This window comes from Eublepharis macularius, chromosome 6 (genome assembly GCF_028583425.1).
Source record: "Eublepharis macularius isolate TG4126 chromosome 6, MPM_Emac_v1.0, whole genome shotgun sequence".
NCBI classification, from domain to species: Eukaryota; Metazoa; Chordata; class Lepidosauria; order Squamata; family Eublepharidae; genus Eublepharis; species Eublepharis macularius.
This window is the reverse complement of record NC_072795.1, coordinates 128,974,319-128,994,235: the sequence shown is the minus strand read 5'-3', so window position 1 is coordinate 128,994,235 and position 19,917 is coordinate 128,974,319. Positions and strand designations below refer to the sequence as shown.

At 46.9% G+C, this 19,917-nt stretch overlaps 1 protein-coding gene across 1 annotated transcript in view; it reads right to left on the bottom strand.

The window, feature by feature from the left end:
• The window catches only part of WDFY4 (WDFY family member 4), a 229,231-nt gene that overhangs the window by 121,388 nt on the left and 87,926 nt on the right, over positions 1-19,917 (bottom strand). Inside the window, exons 19-27 of the mRNA XM_054983968.1 lie at positions 19,327-19,517; positions 15,450-15,602; positions 13,540-13,613; positions 12,095-12,256; positions 10,230-10,321; positions 7,995-8,094; positions 6,707-6,927; positions 4,087-4,256; positions 591-716 (exon numbers count right to left, since the gene is read on the bottom strand). Of these exons, the coding sequence (XP_054839943.1) occupies positions 591-716; positions 4,087-4,256; positions 6,707-6,927; positions 7,995-8,094; positions 10,230-10,321; positions 12,095-12,256; positions 13,540-13,613; positions 15,450-15,602; positions 19,327-19,517 (1,289 nt within the window). The remainder of the gene's footprint in view (positions 1-590; positions 717-4,086; positions 4,257-6,706; positions 6,928-7,994; positions 8,095-10,229; positions 10,322-12,094; positions 12,257-13,539; positions 13,614-15,449; positions 15,603-19,326; positions 19,518-19,917) is intronic.

The window sequence follows — 19,917 nt, the reverse complement described above, 5'->3', positions numbered from 1 at the left end:
TGTCTTTATTACACCATAGTTGTGATGGTAAGCTTGTAATTGTTGTTGTTACTAAAAATGAAAATTGAAAAATAAAGTTATTAAAAAAGAAGAAAAGGTTCCGCAAAAAAAAAAAAAGGCTGTTATTTGGCTCTATCAGGAAACACCTGAGTAGGAGCATTCAGACATATGGAGAGCCAGTATGTTGTAGCAATTAAGAGAGTCATGGGCTAGGATCTGTAAGACTCAGGTTCGATTCCTGGTTCTGCCATGGAAGTTCGCTAGGTGGGCCAGTTCCATACTCTCAGCCTAACCAACCTTATAGGGTTGTTGTGAAGAAAAAATGGACAAGAGGAGAATGATGTAAGCCACTTTATTGGGAAGAAAAGTGAGATATAAATGAAGTAAACAAAATGTGAGCTCAAGGTGCCACGGGAATAAACAGGAATTGGGATCTATGGTTGCTCATCCTCGAGAGTTGAATGAGCTTTGACGGGCACGAGAGGGCCCTGGCGTGCTGTGGCTGTGGCTCTCTGAAGTGTCTCCACAAGTCAGACCTGTCTTGTGGAGCACTTACCTTGTATTCTTCACCTGCCCAGGACAGCACTCACCTTGCCCACCAAGGCCTTCACCATCTCCAGGAGCAGAACTGCTGCTTCCGGGCACAAACCGACTTTGGCGACGGCATCCGCAGAATGATTCTGCAGTAGCCACTGTAACATGGAGTCCAGCTCTGCCTGGAAGAGGGACACTTTATGAATCTACAGAAGAAAGAGGTCTTTCCTTGGGGTTCCGAAGACTCAGCTGTACAACATGCTCCACTTATCACCAAGGATATCTGGGCTGCTTCCCTGATGAAGTTCTTAGATTTAGAGTTCCCAGAATAAGATTGTTTGGTTGCTGGGGGTGGGGGGTGGTTATGCAGAACAGGGCCGGATCTAGGGTTGCTGGCAGCCAGGGCAACCCTAGTCTGACCCCTAGCATGCACGAGTGCTCCCGGCGCTGCGTGATGACATCATTTCAGTGACGTCATCACGCAGGGCGGAGCGGCGGAGGCAGCATGCATGGCTGGGAAGCTGCCCGCGCCATTCATCTCCCCGCAGGCAAATGGCGCGGGCGGTCTCGCAGCCCCCCGCGCTGCCTTTTGCCTGCCCCACAGGACAGGGGATGGTCAGCTTGCCGTGTGCCCCCTGTCCTGTGGGACAGGCAAAATGCAGCGTGGGGGGCTATGAGGCTGCCCACGCTGCCGCCCATACCCTCCTGACAGCTGGCAGCTGCTCCTGGTGCCCCCTCCCTGGCGGTGCCGGGGGCAGACTACCCCCCTGAACCCCCTCAATCTGGCCCTGATGCAGAAAGCCTAGATGGCTAAATGAATGATTCTTTATTTTGTAAACAGAAAGGGCCACTGGATTAGTGGAGGACTTTACTCTGTCTCCTAGAGTCTCTCTCTACACATTACAAAGTACCTACGGATGCTCAAGTGAACCTCATTTCACGTGTCCCTCTGCCAACTTCCCATGCACTCACTCGCACAGTCACACTTCAATTTGCTCCATATGAATATATTCACTCTGTATGAATACATTCACACGTTCGATATCAGTTCCTCCTCAACTGCTAAAAGTTTCCCAGTTTCCCCACCTTTGGCATCCATTTGTTGAAATGTAGATCTTGACAGTTTCTCACACCTTAAAGAAATGCAAACTGGCAAGTCAAAGGAGCCTACAGTACTTGTTCTTGCAGTGAAAACAGAGCTGAACTGGCACTCTGAACTCCAGATTCACTTGAAGATGCAATCGCACAAAGGGAGCTCCCGTGAAAGTGTCATTCATGTGCGCTGAGCAAGAACAGCCGGCACATGAATTGAAGCTCACACATAAAATCCCACACTTGAGTGGCCCCAGGTCATTAGTAATGCGTATTTCCACTCCTAGGCTTAGGTTTCAGAGGGGGGCTATGTCTTGCTAATCAAAACATGCCATCCCTTTCAGTGGGAGGAGGCTCTTCCTATTTTGGAATGCCATGCAGCTGAGACAAAATAACACTCCCACTGTCCAAGCTCACAGCAGCCTGCAGAAATTTCCGCAGTGGCAGTGCAAGCAGCAGGGAGCATGATTGGCGAAGAGCTAGCAAGTGACAGGGCAGGGCAGGGGGCAGTTGACCCAGCCAGAAATAATATCTCTAACTGCTAGCATATCCACAGCACTAGCCAAAGATCCAATAACATCATATAGAACAACAACAAAAAAAGATGGACAGAAATGGACAGGAAGTCCTGGGAATGATGCTGAATGGAACAGCCGGGAACCTAAAACAAGCACCCACCGCAGGGCTGGTTTTGGGGGGGCCCAGGCAGAGAGTTCCCATTCCTTGCCCACCACAAGGCACTCATACCGTCCCTCCCTCCCGCCCACCTGCATGCTTACCACCTGCTTGTGTGTCTTTCCCTTGTCTGCTCACAAGCGCTCACATGGCCCACGCTCATAGCGGCCTGCAGACCTTTCCACAGTGGCACCGAGCAATGCGAGCAGCAGGAGGCATGGATGGGAGAGCACTAGTGAGTGAGTGTGAGTGGGCAGGGGGTACTGGCAGCAACGGAGTCTGCCAGAAATCTTGGGCCTGGGCAGCTGCCCCACGCCCCAATGGAGGGATGCTGACGCTGGCCCTGACCCACAGGCTACCTAACAAGAGACAGCTCTCTGAGAGCCAAGCTACAAGTAATGAATTACACTTGCCTGCTAAGTGAACAGACTCACGTGTATTCCTCATGAATATTCCTCGGGCAAGTGTAATCTGTCACTTGTAGCTTGGCTCTAAGAGTCTCTCTACAAGAGATATCTGACACATGAAGAACACGTGTCGGGAGATGCAATGTTAGCCGGAAGGGTAGTTTGAAAAGACAGAGGTGGCGGCAGGGCAAAGGCTTTGCTATACACTGGAGCTGTGTGAAGGGGCTGTGATAATGCCAGAAGGGAAACTTCAGCCCATTCTAACCTCTCCATGTCCCAGCCTAGCTCTGGAAGGCGGCTCCAACCCAATTCCATTCCTCGCTGCCCTCTGGCTGCAATCCCACACAGTTTTAGACTGGAGAGGTGAAATTGACAGAGCCTTCGGGGAGGTAAAGATAACAACAACAGCAACATTTGATTTATATACCACCCTTCTGGACAACTGAATGCCCACTCAGAGCAGTTTACAAAGGATGTCATTATTATCCCCCCAACGAAACATCCTGTGGGGTGGGTGAGGCTGAGAGCGCTCCAGAGAGCTGTGACTAGCCCAAGGTCACCCAGCTGGCTTCAAGTGGAGGAGTGGGGAATCAAACCCGGTTCTCCCGATAAAAGTCCTGCCACTCCTAAGCACTACACCAAACTGAAATTAATAAACCTCTGAGGAGTGTTCTTCACCTGCCTTTTAAAACTCTGCTTCCCCGCTAACATTGCATCTTCCTACACCTGACCAACACGTGTCGAGGCATCTCCTATAGAGAGACTAAGAGCCAAGCTAGAAGTGACAAATGACACTTGAACAGCAAGTGGATTGAGTGGAGCGCAAGTGAACAGGGAGAAATACACTTGCTGTTCAAGTGTCATTCGTCACTTGTAGCTTTGCCCTAAGAGCCAAGCTAGAAGTGACGAATTACACTTGAATGGCAAGTGAACAGACTCACGTGTATTCCTCCCTGTTCACTTGCGCTCCACTCAATCACACAGAGATCAAGTGGAGAGCAAGTGAACAGGGAGGAATACATGTGAGACTGTTCTCTTGCCATTCAAGTGTAATTCGTCACTTCTAGCTTGGCTCTAAGACTTCTCCTTAAGACTCAAAGTCCCCCTTTATGGATCGAGGAATTCAGCCAATTTACCATTCCTCAACGCTCGTCGAAAATAAAAAGCAAGCTTGACTTAGAGATGCAGGAAAAAAAGAATGCAGCAAGTAAGTTTCCTTCTGAAAAGTGGCCTGGCTAACCTCTTGAAACTGGCCAGAGCAGCCACACCTGATCAAGTCCATTCGCTGACCTCGTGGTGATGCCTGGAAAAGGGTGCAGGTGGGAATGTGTCTTTCAGAGAAGTTCCTTGGTCTCACATTCACTTGCAGGAAGCTTACCTGGGATTCACTGGGTGGCTCACACACCGGAGTGGCCAGAAATAATCCTGACAGCAGGAAATAGACTTCAGGGATGCGGATACAATTGCTCAGGAATGTCTTCAGCTCTATAAATCCATACAGCAAGTACGGGCTGCATTCAGGTATCTGGACACAGCTCTTTAAATTGTCTGCAGCAAAACAACGAATATGTACGTAAATTCCCCAGACCTCCTATGTAATGGATGGGGAAAAAGGGTGGCCAAAGATGATGATTCCGAGCAAGGAAAGAAGGTGCCTGACACCTGTTCAAGATGCTTGAGGTGGGGGGGGGGTCCTACTTTGAGATGCTCTTCCGTGGCCTTTCCCATCACTACAAGTCTCAGGGCCAAGCTACACATGACGAATGACACTTGAACGGCAAGTGGATTGAGTGGAGGGCAAGTGAACAGGGAGAAATACACTTGCCGTTCAAGTGTCATTCGTCATGTGTAGCTTGGCCCTCAGATTCTCTGTGATGATCAAAGCTTAATGGGGGCGGGGAGGCCACTCCCTTCCCATTTAACCTACCTCACAGGGTTATTTTAAGGATAACAGAGGAGGGGACTGTAGCTCATACAGAAGGACCCAGGTACTTTTTTAAACAAAATTATTTAAAATAGAAAAGTGCATTGTATAAGTGCATAGAAACTTATACAAGCACTACATTTGAAATTAATCTAAGCGAATAGAAAGATAGATTCAGGATGTATAACAGCACAGCCAAATTATGTAATAACTCTCATCCCCTCTCCTTAGTTGCTTTTTACCCAGACTCTAATGTCGATAATTCTTAATCAGTCATTTCTCCTGTGTAGCATAATTACCTTCATTTCTCTTAGTCTTAACCTAAGTAATCAAAAAAATCTTTCCATTTTTTCCCAAAATTCTGCTGTTGGTCTACTGTGCACATAGGAGGTTAATGTGGCCATTGATTTTATTTATTTATTTACTTACTTATTTATTTATTATAAGTCACATATAACACCGTTCTAACATGAGCTGCATTGGTTGCCAGTGGAGTACCGGATCAGATTCAAGGTTCTGGTATTGACCTATAAGGCCCTGTGTGGACTGGGACCAGCGTATCCACGGGACCATCTCTCCCCGTATATTTCTCGAAGGACACTCTGATCAGGGGACAAACAGCTGTTGGTGGTCCCTGGCCCCAAGGAGGCCCCCCTAGCCTCGACTAGAGCCAGGGCCTTTTCGGTCCTGGCTCCCACCTTGTGGAACGCTCTGTCTGCTGAAATCAGGGCCTGGCAGGACCTACTATCCTTCCGCCGGGCCTGTAAGACAGAGTTGTTCCGCCAGGCATATGGCTGAGGCTGGGCCTCCGCCTGCTTGGAAAAAAGGGGTATATAAATCTTAACCCTCCCTGTGAAGGCTGTCCACCATCTTGTTTTAAATGTGTTGTTTTTAATGAACATGAATTTTTAATTGTGTTTTTAATATGTTGTTATCTGCCCTGAGCCCGCTCGTGGGGAGGGCGGAATACAAATTTGAATTAAATAAATAAATAAATAAATAAATAAATAAATAGGGGGGGGGACTCCCCTTTTATCCCATCACCAATCCCAGCCTCCACTTCCTAGCCCCGCCCCTACCAACCTAGCTGCTGCCTTGGCTGCCTTAGCTGATGGCTGCTCTGCTGTTGGCTCTTCCAGGTTACTCCCCGCCCTTTCTAGCCTGCCTGTTGGTTTGCTGTGCTGCTGCATCTCTCCTGCCGGCCTCGGAGTGGTAGTGTGGCCTGGTGGTTCCTTTGCTGCCTTTGGCCTGCTGCTTGGAGCTGGCTGGCTGTTCCTGCCCTCTGCCTCTTCTCCCCCTGGCTGGGCTGTTGCTCTTCCCCCGGGCTGAGGAAAGAGGCTGCCCTGGAGCCTCGACTGGGTAAGGGGCAGTTGTTAGGACCCAGGTGACGCCACCTAGCCTGCCTCCTGTTGTTGAGGCTTTGCCTGAGCTTCTTGCACCTGTGATTTTGCCTGAACCTTCTGCCCCTGGGGCTTCTTTGGCATTCTTGGCCCTTGTTGGTATCTTCGACATCTGTCCTCTCTTGGCTGCGTGGTAGGGCTGGACTGGGGTTAAGGGTGGTAGGGCTGGACTGGGGGGCTGCAAGCCTTGTTTCTGGGGTGGCTGTCCCTGGGGGGGGGTTCCCTAAGTCCAGCCCCAGCACCAGACATGCATCTACAAGCCCTTCTGTGTCCCAGAATAGGACTCAGAGAACGTAGGGCACGGGGGTGTGAGGATGGACTCCCAGAACTCTCTTGCCTTCCTGCACCACCAAGCCAACTGACAGAGCCCAGCGTGAGCAGCACAGCATGGAACAGAGGCCGCCTCATACAAGTTCCACCGCCTGACTCAGCATCTGCTCAGGTGACCACCTGCTTCCATCCCTAGGACTTGATCTTCCCCCTGCCACAGACTCTTCCGCTTCCTTAGGGCCTGTCTGCTCCAGGGGTGCTGTCTCAAGAATCTAACCTGCAGCCGACCTTAAAGTATACCATTCTCCACCAGCCCTGTCCAGCTGTTATCTGCTGACCTCAGGGCTCTGACACTGTTACCACTTCAAGCGGCGAACCCCAGCGACGGCAGATTGAGCACATACCTATCAAGACATTCACCCCCCTTGAGCTGTTCTCAAGCCATAGGCCGGCCATCATCCCCTCCTTGAATTTGCACAGGAGTGTGCGATTGTGCAGGAAATAGAGCAGCAACTTCACCACCAGGATGACTGTGCTCGAGTGCACATGGCTTTGTATGAACATCAGGAACCAGTCGGGCCCCAGGGCCTGGAACACATCCGCTTGCATCCTGCGCGGGGAACACCTGGATCAAAATGCATACCACATTCCGGTAAGACTGGTAATACCGAAACTAAGTAACTACTAGATTTGTTCCTATGTTCACTGCTGAATCTAAATAGCATTGGACATCTAGAACACTTGCCAACTTCCTGAATGGTCTCACAAATGTCATAGCTTTTCATACAAGATCTGTTTCACGTAAGTGTATTGAAAACAATTCCCCCAACAACAACTAATACTACTATCTCACTTACGCCATGTTTACTTCAAAGTAAGAGTCTCTCTATACAAGACATCTTACATGGAGATGCTCAACTATAGGGAAACACAGCAACGTTAGCCGGGAAGCATAGTTTAAAGACAGAACCAAAGGCTCTGTCAATTTCACCTATCTACAGGAGGGTAGTTTAAAAAAAATAGAGCCCTTGGAGATCGCTGCTCAGAGGGTTTGTTAATTTCATGTTCACCTCCCTGAAAGATCTGTCAATTTCACCTCTCCTTTGGGGAGGGGAACAGGAAATTAACAAACCCTCTGAGGAGCAATCTCCACAGTCTCTGTCTTTTAAAACTACCCTTATGTAGAGAGGTGAAATTGACAGAGCCTTCGACTCTGTCATTTTAAACTACGCTTCCTGGCTAACATTGCGTCTCCCTACACTTGAGTGTCCCCGTGTAAGATGTCTCATGTCGAGAGGCTCTGAGTTCTGCCAAGTTCAATGAAGCATGGAAGTCATCACGGCACCTTTCCTGCTGATTTCAGTGGATTTTAATCACAATTCGGTTTTGTGTGTTGGGGCTACCATTTGCCAAACTCGTAAAAGAAGTAACACGTCGAGTGAATGCCAGACTTGCAGCTCGGTCTGAAGCACATGTGTAAAGAGAGCCCAGCATGTTTCAGAGAAGCTTTCTTGCTGTGGGCATCCGTGCGTGCCACCTGTTGGGATTGCCTCCTTGCATGTTCAAATGCCACAGAGCACTTGCACATATGCCAAGTCTGCTTGAGGGTCCCTATGACAGCTCCATAAGTAAGAATTATGATTCAGTCCTAGAGGAAGGTCGAATCGAGTAAGAGCAAAAGCCCAGACTTACTCGGAGGACCGATGAGGTTCGTCGGAGTGCATCACATCCAGTAGCATCCCTAGTAACTGGTTTCGGAGCCAGATCATGTTTCCAGATGTTTGGCTCAAAGCTAAAAATTGAAAGACGGGAATAAGATATGCAGGAAGCTCTGTGCTAATGAACAATCTAGTTTGCTCTTGCCTGGGGCTTTTTTTCAGGGGGAACGCGGGGGATGGAGTTCCGGAACCTCTTGAAAATGGTCACATGGCTGGTGGCCCCGCCCCCTGGTCTCCAGACAGAGGGGAGTTTAGATTGCCCTCCACGCTGCTGAGCGGCACGGAGGGCAATCTAAACTCCCCTCTGTCTGGAGATCAGGGGGCGGGGCCACTGGCCATGTGACCATTTCCGCCGAGGGCGATTTAAACTTTAAAAAACTCCCCCCTTGTTCCAGCTGACCCAACATGATGTCATTGTGCGGTCCTGAGTTCCACCACTGAGTTCCACCACCTCTTTTCCCAGAAAAAACCCTCTGCTCTTGCCTAATAAGAAACAGCATTTTCTCCCCCCAGGAACTTAGTGATGATAAAAGCTTAACCTTTAGAAAACAAAGGATACAATTTTTAAATTGTAGGACACATTTTTTAATGAATAAATACAGCAACCACATAGTAAGCAGCATTCACATGGATATGCACGTCCCCATGGAAGGCGTCCTACCTGAGTAAGGATCTGCACGTGCCTTTCAGAGCTAAGCTACGAGAGACGAATTGCACGAGGACACACACGTGAAGGGAGTTGCAATGTTAGTTGGGAAGGTGAGTTTTTAAACGAGATTGGAAGGCTTTATCGGTTTCCCCTCTCTACAGAGCCAGGGAGAGATGCTGCTCAGAGGATCTGAAATTTCCTCTTCGCCTCTTAGAACGGGAGGTGAAACTGACAGCGCTTTCGAGAGGCAAAGAGGAAATTGACAAACCCTCTCAGGAGCCATCTTTGCTGGCTCTTGTGTGTTATGTGCCGTCAAGTTGTCTCCAACCTATGGCGACCCTGTGAATGAAAGACCTCCAAAACGTTCTCTCTCTAACAGACCTACTCAGATCCTGCAAACTGGAGGACATGGCTTCTTTTATTGAGTCCAGCCATCTCGTTTTAGGTCTTCCTCTTTTCCTGCTGCCTTCCACTTTTCCTAGCATTATTGACTTTTCCAGAGAATCTTGTCTTCTCATGATGTGCCCGAAGTACGATACCTTTAGTCTTGTCATTTTAGCTTTTAAGGAGAATTCAAGCTTGATTTGATCTAGTATCCGCTTGTCTTTTTGGCTGTCCGTGATATGTGCAAAACTCTCCTCCAGCACCACATTTTGAATGAATCCATTTTCTTCCTGTCAGCTTTCTTTACCGTCCAACTTTCACATCCATACATGGCAATGGGGAATACCATAGTTTGGATTATTTTAGAGAGGGGAAATTGGCAAAGCCTTCCAATCTCTTTTAAATCTCCACTTCCCGGCTAACTTTGCGACTCCCTTCACATGTGCATGTCCTTGTGTAATTCATCTCTTGTAGCTTGGCTCTCAGAGCCAAGCTACAAGTGAGGAATGACACTTGCCTGGCAAGTGAACAGACTCATGTGTATTTCTCCCTGTTCACTTGCCATTCACTTGCGCTCCACATGATCAAGTGAATGGCAAGTGAACAGGGAGGAATACACGTGAGTCTGTTCACTTGCCAGGCAAGTGCCATTCCTCACTTGTAGCTTGGCTCTCAGTCCTTCAGATCTCTGTGGCTACCTGGACCCAGCAGGCCTCTGCCAATCCCAGTGAACGATGCAGAACAAGATGGGCCAAGTGGGCAGATTCAGGATGTCATTTTCTGATTGTTTGGTGGTTTGGGGAGGAGGAAGTTGTTTCTCCCTTTCAAAAATTCCTGTCCGGATGCCTCCTTGGATCATGCCCAAGGCAGCTTATGAGAAGGACAGGAGAGACGTAGGACACAGAATCCCACAAGAAAAATTGGATATACATTTTGCTAAGTGAATAAAAAATAAAATAAATTGCTCTTTCTCTGAAGAACAGCCAGGGACAGATGCCAAGAGCCACAAACTATCTTGTCTTCAGAGCCTGTTAAAAGATCAGCCTCCCCAGGAGACTCGCTTTCATCTATAGAAATGACGGGTTTTTTGCAAATGTTTCGATACTACTGAAGACCGCTACTTTCACAGAAAAAGAGCCTTAGGGATTTTTTTCACAGTATGATTCCAATCCTTACCATCTCCCAGTGACTCCGAGACATCATCCAGGCTCGCTTTATTTTCATCTACCGAGACGGGGCTTAAAGTGTAAACCAAGAACAAGCCAATCCTTTCAGAGGGAAAAAAAGGGTCCATTAGTAAGAAGTTTTAGTTGCAAGTGGGCCACCAGCATGCATTCAGGTGACTTCACACAATGATGTTAAAAAATAACAAATCCACCATAAGCTTAACAGCACAGGTGGAAAAAAGACTGCAAAATAGCAAATAGTCCAGTAGCCCCTTTAAGACTAACCAACTTTATTGTAGCATAAGCTTTTGAGAATCACAGCTCTCTTCGTCAGATGCACCTCTTCTTACATCTCTCTCATCTGACGAAGAGAGCTGTGGTTCTCGAAAGCTTATGCTACAATAAAGTTGGTTAGTCTTAAAGGGGCTACTGGACTCTTTGCTATTTTGCAGCTGCAGACTAACACAGCTAACCCTTTGATTCCTTAGAGTAATATCAAAAAGAGTCCAGTAGCACCTTTAAGACTAACCAATTTTAATTATTATAGCATAAGCTTTCGAGAATCAAGCTCTCTTCATCAGAACTTGATTCTCGAAAGCTTATGCTATAATAATTAAAATTGGTTAGTCTTAAAGGTGCTACTGGACTCTTTTTGATTTTGCTACTACAGACTAACACGGCTAACTCCTCTGGATCTATTCCTTAGAGTGGAATGCATCTTTTAACATGGCACCAACTATTTTTTAACATGGCACCAACTATTTTTTAAAAAAAATTATCATAGCCAGTCACATACTCAGTAGTGTCTTCTCTTACCAATTTCCATTTCATCAGAATATATATTCCCAATTAAAAACAAAACAAATACAAACGTAAATAACCTAGGGCTTCCATGTTTCATTAGTTTCTTGGCCAGATCAGGTGGTGAAACGCCTTTTGACTGATTTCAAAGGTGCCCTTAATTGAGCGGGCAGCAGGTTTAGCTATTTGTAATGCAAGTAGTTTTTAATAATGTGAGTAGCTGCTGTGGTATTTATTAACTGCAATCTTTATCTTAAATTTATCATTGTTTAAAGAATGTAAAATATGAGAAGTCATCAATTTACAAGAGGCATCTCCTTCTCTCACATACGTAGGCTTCGGCATAGTGTAGTGTTTAGAATATATAAATAAATAAATAAATAAATAAATAAACAAACAAACAAACAAACAAATAAATAAATAAATAAATAAATAAATAAATAAATAAATAAATAAATAAATAAATAAATAAATAAATAAATAGAGTGTTGGGCTTGGCTCTTAGAGTCTCAATAGACGAGACATCTTACATGAGGATGTTCGAGTGAAGAGAGTCATAATGTTAGCCGGGGAACGTTGGAAACAGAGCAGAAAGGTTTGTCACTTTCAACTCTTTACAAAGATCCGGGAGACGGCTCCTTGGAGGGTTTGTTAATTTTCCCGTTCTCTTCCCTGAAGGCTATGTTAATTTCACCTCCCGGTTAGGGGAGACAAAGAAGAAATAAACAAACCCCTGATCTATCTCTTCGTAGGGAGGTGAAAGTGACGAAGCCTTCTGCTCTGTCTCGTATATTCCCCGGCTAACATTGCGTCTCTCTTCGCCCGAGCAGCCTTGGGTGGGATGTCTCATCTATAGAGCCTCTTAGAGACCCGGGTTCTAATCCCCACTCTGCTATGGAAGCTCATTGAGTGTTGTTGGACCAATCATTCTTTTTGAGCTTAGTCTACCACCACCAAGGTGGTGTTTGTGAGGAGAAAATGAAGGAGGGGGCAGAGAAAAATTCACTAAGCCAGTGTTGATAATCAATGGGTCCTGCCCACTATCGCATTGTATGAGATTGAGAAGTTTGTTACCGAAGGGTATCCAGGATGTTAAAATAGCCTTGGAGCAAACGGAAGAGGACAGCACAGATCTTGCCAACTCGGACGCGTGGGATCTTGGCGTCGCTGAAGAGAAGCAGCAGTTTGGGTACCATCTGCGTCTGATGAGCAAGTTTTGCATTCTGGCTTCCATCCCTGCAGCAGACAAAAGGTTTGTTAAAAGCCTTTCCTGGAAAAAAAAAACACAGTTGCATTTCTCTTATACTATTCTCTATTCTTGAACTTTTGCTTTCTGATTTTTGCCTTGGCATCCCATCAAAACACTGTCAGCCAAATCAAATGGTTCTGGGCGTCCGCCAAGGAGTTTTATCATCAGGTTCACCTCTCACTCTCTGCCCCCTCCCCGATACAGATTGCCCTGGCTTAAAGAGTTCAAAACAAACAAAGTTATTGATTTCCAGAACCGTACATTGGTGGAAATAAATGCAGTTCTTGTAAACACCAGTTGTCGAAATGATCAGTACCCTGGGAGACCTTCTGCTAACAAGGAAATGGAATGGGCAGGCCTCTTACTTCTCAGCAAAGGAATACACCGGGGCATAGGCACAACAAACTGCTAATGGCCACGGTGATGACCCTTTAAAACAGGTTTGGTCTGCCTTCCTTCTTGGGGCACCTTTAAGACTAACCAAATTTATTGTAGCATAAGCTTTCCAGAACCACAGCTGTCTTCGTCAGATGCATTGTGGGAGCTAAGCAGGGGCTACACAGAGGAAGGCAACAACAAACCATGACTAGAACCACCACAACCCCTCATTGAAGGGGTTGCCATGAGATGGATGCTGGGCTTTGTTTCATCTGGAACGCGGTGGAACAGAGTTCCGGCACCTCTTGGAAATGGTCACATGGCCGGTGGCCCTGCCCCCTGATCTCCAGACAGAGGGGAGTTTAGATTGCCCATCTAAACTCCCCCTCTGTCTGGAGATCAGGGGGCGGGGCCACCGGCCATGTGACCATTTTCGCTGAGGGTGATTTAAACTTTAAAAAACTCCCCCCTTGTTCCAGCTGACCCAAAGTGATGTCATTGTGTGGTCCTGAGTTCCACCACCTCTTTTCCCAGAAAAAAAGCCCTGGATGGATGCAACTCAGAGCAAAACTACAAGTGACGCCTGACACAGGTTGGGCACTTGTCAGCTTCCCTCAAGTTTTGATGGGAAATGTAGGCATTCTGGTCTTGCAGCTGTAATGGAGAGCCAAGCTGTAAAACCAGGACGCCTACATTTCCCATCAAACCTGAGGGAAGCTGACAAACGTCCAACCTGTGTAAGGCATCACTTGTAGCTTGGCTCTCATCTCATGGAAACCCCTTCAATGGGAGGGGGTGGGGTCTAGCCATAAGATGGCATGTTCTATATTTGGCCCCTGAATCCAGGATGCCAAAATTTACTGACCAGTTTTGTTTTATAAGCATTTTGTACCTTGAAGATTGTAGGATTTCTGTGAGTTGTGTGAAGACGGAAAGGTCCAGATTTTCAGGGCCATGACACCACAACTGAAAAACAAGAAGAAACCAAACATTCATGACACCTTCATAGCGTTAGGTGCATAATATCTAGGGACTGATAATTATAGCTCCTTCTGTGGTGAAAGAAATTAAACTAGAGCAACAATGGCAATTTTTTCTGGGCAAGTCTTCTAAGGCAGATAGGAAGCAGAAGGTTTTTGTGGGTGTGAGGAAGAGGACACAGTGGCCACACTCACCGTCCATCTTCACAAAAACAACTCCCAACTTCAGCTGGAGCCAGTTGTGGTGGAATGTGTGCCCCTGACTCATTTATTTGTGTCTTAAAACACTTATACCCCGTTTTTCTCCAATGATTTGATGTGACTCACAAGGGCAAACCCAGTGGCACCAGAACAATAAAGACACTGCCAATAAATCTGTTGCTCATTTTCAGAAGTGAACATAATAATAGTAACATTCGATTTATATACCACCCTTCAGGATGACATAACACCCACTCAGAGCAGTTTACAAAGTATGGCATTATTATCCCCACAACAATCACCCCTGTGAGGTGGGTAGGGCTGAGAGAGCTCTGAGAGAGCTGTGACTGACCCAAAGTCACCCAGCTGGCTTCAAGTGGAAGAGTGGGGAATCAAACCCAGTTCTCCAGATTAGAGTCCTGCACTCTTAACCACTACACCAAACATGGATCCTAGATCCCATACAGCCAACTTCCCAATATGAGTAGAAGTTCAGAGGCAGGAGGTGTCTCTCTATTGTCAGTAGATGGAGAGGGATTAATAGCAGCATGAGCTGCAGTCTTCAAAGCTACCTGTTCCAGATGCATGACACATTTTTGCTTTGCTTGGTCCTATGCGCATGCAAAAGCTGCTTGACCACACAGACCCAGCCCAAGGAACACTCCATCATCCCCATGTACTGCAGTTGCTGCTTGAGAGCCAAGCTACAAGTGACGAATGACACTTACCTGGCAACTGAACAGACTCACGTGTATTCCTCCCTGTTCACTTGCCATTCACTTGCTCTCCACTTGATCAAGTGGATCAAGGCCTCCCTGGGGCAGGGACCACCAATAATGGTTTATCTGATGATCAAAGTGTCCTCTGGGGCATATATAAGGAGAGACGGTCCCGCAGATGTGCAGGTCCCAGTCCGCTTAGGGCTTTATAGGTTAGTACCAAAACATTGAATATGACACCTTCATATTGCCAAGGCTGGCCTGGCCCATTGAATGATCCCTCTATTTAGCTCTGATAGGCTATCCTGGCCTCCATTCCTCCCTTTTCTCCCTCCCTCTCAAATACCTGTTGGCAGAGCTTTTTTTCAGCTGGAACACAGTGGAACGGAGTTCTGGCACCTCTTGAAAATGGTCACATGGCCGGTGGCCCTGCCCCCTGATCTCCAGACAGAGGGGAGTTTAGATTGCCCTCCACGCTGCTGGAGTGGCGCGGAGGGCAATCTAAACTCCCCTCTGTCTGGAGATCAGGGGCGGGGACACCGGCCATGAGACCATTTTCTCCAAGGGCAACCCACTGAGTTCTACCACCTCTTTTCCCAGAAAAACAGCCCTGCCTGTTGGGAGGAGAGAACGGGATCAGTCGCACAGAACGACTAAAACAGAAACACACAAAATATCCTGCTCTGAGAAGGACAAGAATTGGGGGAGACTTTGGTCCTCCACCAGAAAAGACAGGAAGTTGATAACATGCCCTGTTTCTAGAAAAACGGGAAGAGACATCCGTGTTAAGATAACCTCTTTCTCGTCTTTCTATTTGGTCAGAAAACTAGGCAACACTCATTAGGGCTTCCAGTGTTTTCCCTGTGCAAGACAAAATAATAAAAGCAATTTGTTAACTTTACCTCAAAGTTGCAGAAAATATACTGAAAGGCCTCCAGGCTCTTGATGGTTAAGGATCCCAAGCCAGTCTCAGCCGCGCCCCCAGTGGAAAGAATCAGTTGCAAAATTCTCCTGTTTAACAGATGTGCCTTCCTTTTCAGAAGGTAAGCTAGGATCTGCAAAGGAGAGCATTCACTTGGAAATGCCCTAAAATGCCACAAATGCCACACTTGCTTCTCCAACCTTGCCGTTGTGACAGACAGAACAACCTCTGGCCAAAGTGGTCAAGAGTTTGTGGAACAAAGCTTCAGTTACAAGCACCCACTCAGGGAAAAGCTATCTGTTATTTTAATACAGAAACTGCTGGAATTCATAATTCTGACTTACGTCTGAATTTTGCCATGCCTCAGGGATGTTTTCTCTAACCAGCCATAAAAAATGGGAGTATGTTCGCATAGGGTTATAGGGCTGACTTAGACTACCAGCCACACAAAACCTGTATGTTAGTTAAATTCTACCATTTATTTCCTTAGGCCTAGGCTCTTTGATGTTTTTTTTTGGATCACTCAAGGTATAAACATTAAAAATATGTTTCTAAATTTAAGCTATTTATTTAGAAAATGTATGTGCTGTTTCTTCAGAGACCTGCTTAAGGTGGCTCACCAAACAAAATTATAAAAAACTAGCAACAAAGCCCATTGTGGGGAAAAAATACAATGGGCTCCAGAAAGGGTAGGGCAGGCAGGTGGACATTGCCTACTCCTCCATGACTGATCCCTGCTGGATGAAGGGGGGATGGACATTGCCGCCTTCTTCGCCCCTGATACTGGCTGGGTAAAGGGGGTGGGCATTGCCACTTGCTCTGTGCCTGATTCCAGCAGGTTGAAGGGGAGCGGGCATTGCCACCTGCTCCATGCCTGATCCCAGCTTGGTGACGGCGGGGGTGAGGGGGTGGGCATTGCCACCTGCTCCACTCCTTATCCTGGTTAGATGAAGGGGGGAGCAGGCAGTGCCTCCTGCTCCTCGCCTGATCCCAGCTGGGTGAAGGGGGCAGCAGGCATTGCCACCTGCTCCACTCCTGATCCCAACTGGATGATGGTAGGTGGTGAGCTTTGCCACCTGCTCTGTGCCTGATTCCAGCAGGTTGAATGGGGGCAGGCATTGCCACCTGCTCCACTCCTGATGCCAGCTGGGTTAAGGCAGGGTGTGGGCATTGCCACCTGCTCTGCTCCTTATCCCGGCTGGGTGAAGGGGGGAGCAGACATTGCCTCCTGCTCCTAGCCTGATCCTGGCTGGGTGAAGACTTGTGTCTAGTGGTGGAGAAATGGGAAGCCACCTGCTCCACTCCTGATCTCAGCCGGATGAAGTGAGGCAGGCATTGCCACCTGCTCTGCTCCCCTGGCCTGGGCTTCCCATTATGGCCTGCTCTCTGGAGGGATGGGCTGCCTCGCCTGGGCTTCCCTCCGCAGTAGCGCCCTCTGGTGGTGCACCAGGGTAGGAAGTGAGTTGTCTGGAACACATTTACTCTTTTATATAATAGGATATAACATCATTAATATTAACAAACCACGAAAAACTCAGCCAATAAAAACCCAGAAGCATAAAAAAACCCAAACATGAACATATTTGGCATTCTAGTTCAGCTTCATAAAGGTCTTCAAGTTAGAAGCAGAATGTAAGAACAATTTAAAAGATCAAACCCCTAGTTAAAATTCTGTGTGGGATTTGGGTCTGATGTCTAAAAGGGAGCAGCCAGCCTCAAGAAAAAGGGCATTCCACAGGCAAGATGCCATCATTAAAAAAAAAAACCCTGACTCTGGTTGCACTTTCAGGCTGGCATTAAATCTGCCCTCCCAGCACCTCCTTTCTCCATCTCTATTTGCTTAGCTGTTCAGTGATGCTGGTAATAGGAAGGGGAGAGGGTAAAAAGAAGGTTGACAGAACTCAATATTAAACTGGAATGTGAAAGTATAACATCTGATTTCCACATTTGGGCAAATGATCCATTTGTAAGAGAAAAGGTGGGATATTGGTAGTCAAATGTTGGAGAAAAATTTTGGCAGCAACATCTGAGATCCAGAAACTGCTTTGTCAACCTAGCATTCAAATGATAGATGTCTAAAGCTTCAGTCTATGCCAGCAGCCATGACAATTGACTATAGCATTTGAAAGGCCACCGCCTGGGTCTCCATGCAGCTTTAGAAATAGAGGATATTCTATTCTGACCTCTTGACTTCGACCCCAAACCTAAATTCCTTGAAGCTATTTCAGCCAGTCTCAACTTGTGTCTAGTGGTGGAGAAAATTATTTTTCATCTGGCTGATATAGTTCCATCACTTACTGGGTATCGTTGTATGCCCTGGCTGCCACGGAAATTTGGGTAGATCCGTGCCTGAAGCCTAACCCATTGTTGTATGTCTTACATTGTTGTGTGTAGGGGGCTACGGTTTTCTATTGTATTTTAACATGTTTTAGGCTTCTGCCTTAATGCTCTAGTTTCGTTTCTTTTTGTTACTTTTTTATCATATTCTCACAGCTTTGCTGCATATTTCTTGCTGTCCCAGCTCTTCTTCATCCCCCGCAGCCCTTTCTGAAACCTGTTTTCCTCTGATATTTTTTTATGAAACACCTTGATTATAGGACACATATAAGGAAGGTTCACATAAAAACTAGCAGCATGGAACTACCTTTCTGAACATGATCAAAGGCACCCAGGAAGTGAGAAAAAACTAATCAACACAACTGTCTGGATGAAGCCTCAGCTGAAATCTCTGTTAATTCTTGTATTTTATGTTCCTCTGATGTGCGCGCATGCACATGTCTCTCTCTTTCTGTGTATTTCTTTAGATTGTAGTTGTCTTTGGTCAGATACAATAAACTTCTCTCTCTTTCTCTCTCTCTTGCATTTCTAAAAATAGTAGCGATCTATTTTCATCTTAGGGTTTCCAACATGACACTGGCAACCAGCAGGGGACTCACCCAGTTGAGATTGCTGGTAATATAATGATGATGACACTTCCAGGGCAACCAGAAGTGACATCATCACATTGCCAGCGACACTCTTGCATTCAACCAAAATTCTAAGGTTTAACCATAGAGTCCAGCCAAATGCTAAAGTGTCCCTGGCAACACGATGACATCATTTCCAGTTGCCCTAGAACTGATGTCATTGTGTCACCATATTGATAGCCACATTCCGCACACCCCCCTTTGCCAGTTTTTTCTGCCACCCAGCTGAGAAACAGTGGAAAAAGCAGCAGGGGATGGGAGGTTTCCTGTTGAAGTGGGAGACCTGGCAAGTCCAACCCTATTTCACTTGCACTGCACAGATTCTGGACAAATGTATTCAGGGGTCATTTCGTAGAAAAAGAGCTGGAGGAACTCATGAGCATAACTCATGAGCGTGACTTATTAGCATATGCCACGCCCCTTGACATCACTGACAGTGTGCCATTAGCATAACCAATTTGCATATGCCACACCCTCTGACACCTATCTTGGCTGTTTTGGACCCAATCCTGGCCATTTGGGGCCAAAATTGGGCCCAAAATAGCAAAAGGGGGCTGAAAATGGCCGAAAAGGGGCCCAAAATGGTCAGGATCAGGCTGCTGCTGAGCGGGAGAGTGATCCACCACCCATCAGAGGCCTGATCTGGGCCGTTTCAGCCCCAATCCAGGCCAAAATGGGCCCAAAATGGCTGAGAATCAGGTGGGCGGGGCCACCTGTCATGTGACCTCTTTGGGGAACTGCGTTCCTGTGCGTTCCCCCTCAAAATGAGCCCTGAATGTATTCAAGGTTCAAGCAAGTTGTTTTTAAAAGCTTTGTAAAGGAGAAACTCTATTTTGGAGATGCAGCAGAGCAGACCACCCTTGTTGGAGGGGGGTGGATTTGTCCTCTCACCTGGTACCCACCCATCTGCCTCATCTGATTTTCACTCATTGTGCTGCTGCTGAGGACAGAGTGAAGAGCTTTGGCAGTGGCATACATGGAGCTCTCATCTTCCGCCATCACCAGGAGGCCGAGCAGAAGAGCAGGGCCTCCAATATAGTTCAAGCTGACAGCTGCAGGGCATGTCTGGAATACTCGAGTCCCTGCAAAGAAGGGTTCACTGTTTAGCACTGCTGATCTGGTCAGAGGAAGGGAGGAAGGGACGAACTTTCCTGACCCCCCAATCAGAACACAGAGGATGGTCCAAAGAAACAAAAAAATGGACCAGAAATCCAGAGAGGACAATCTGTTTCCATACCACATGCAGGGTGCATCTCTTCAACATTTTTAGAAAACGCCGAAGATAGATATTTGCTGGTACTTCTTTCTGCAATTGCTCTCTCGATCTATATTGGAACAATTCTTTTTCGTGTAACCGCCAAATAAACTTTGTGCACGTCTCCTTTTTTGTACATTCCTTCCCTGTTCATTTAATCCATGTAAACTGATCATCAGTAAAAGGCCTGAGCCCCAAGACAAGAGGATCAATTCTTCTTCAGACCG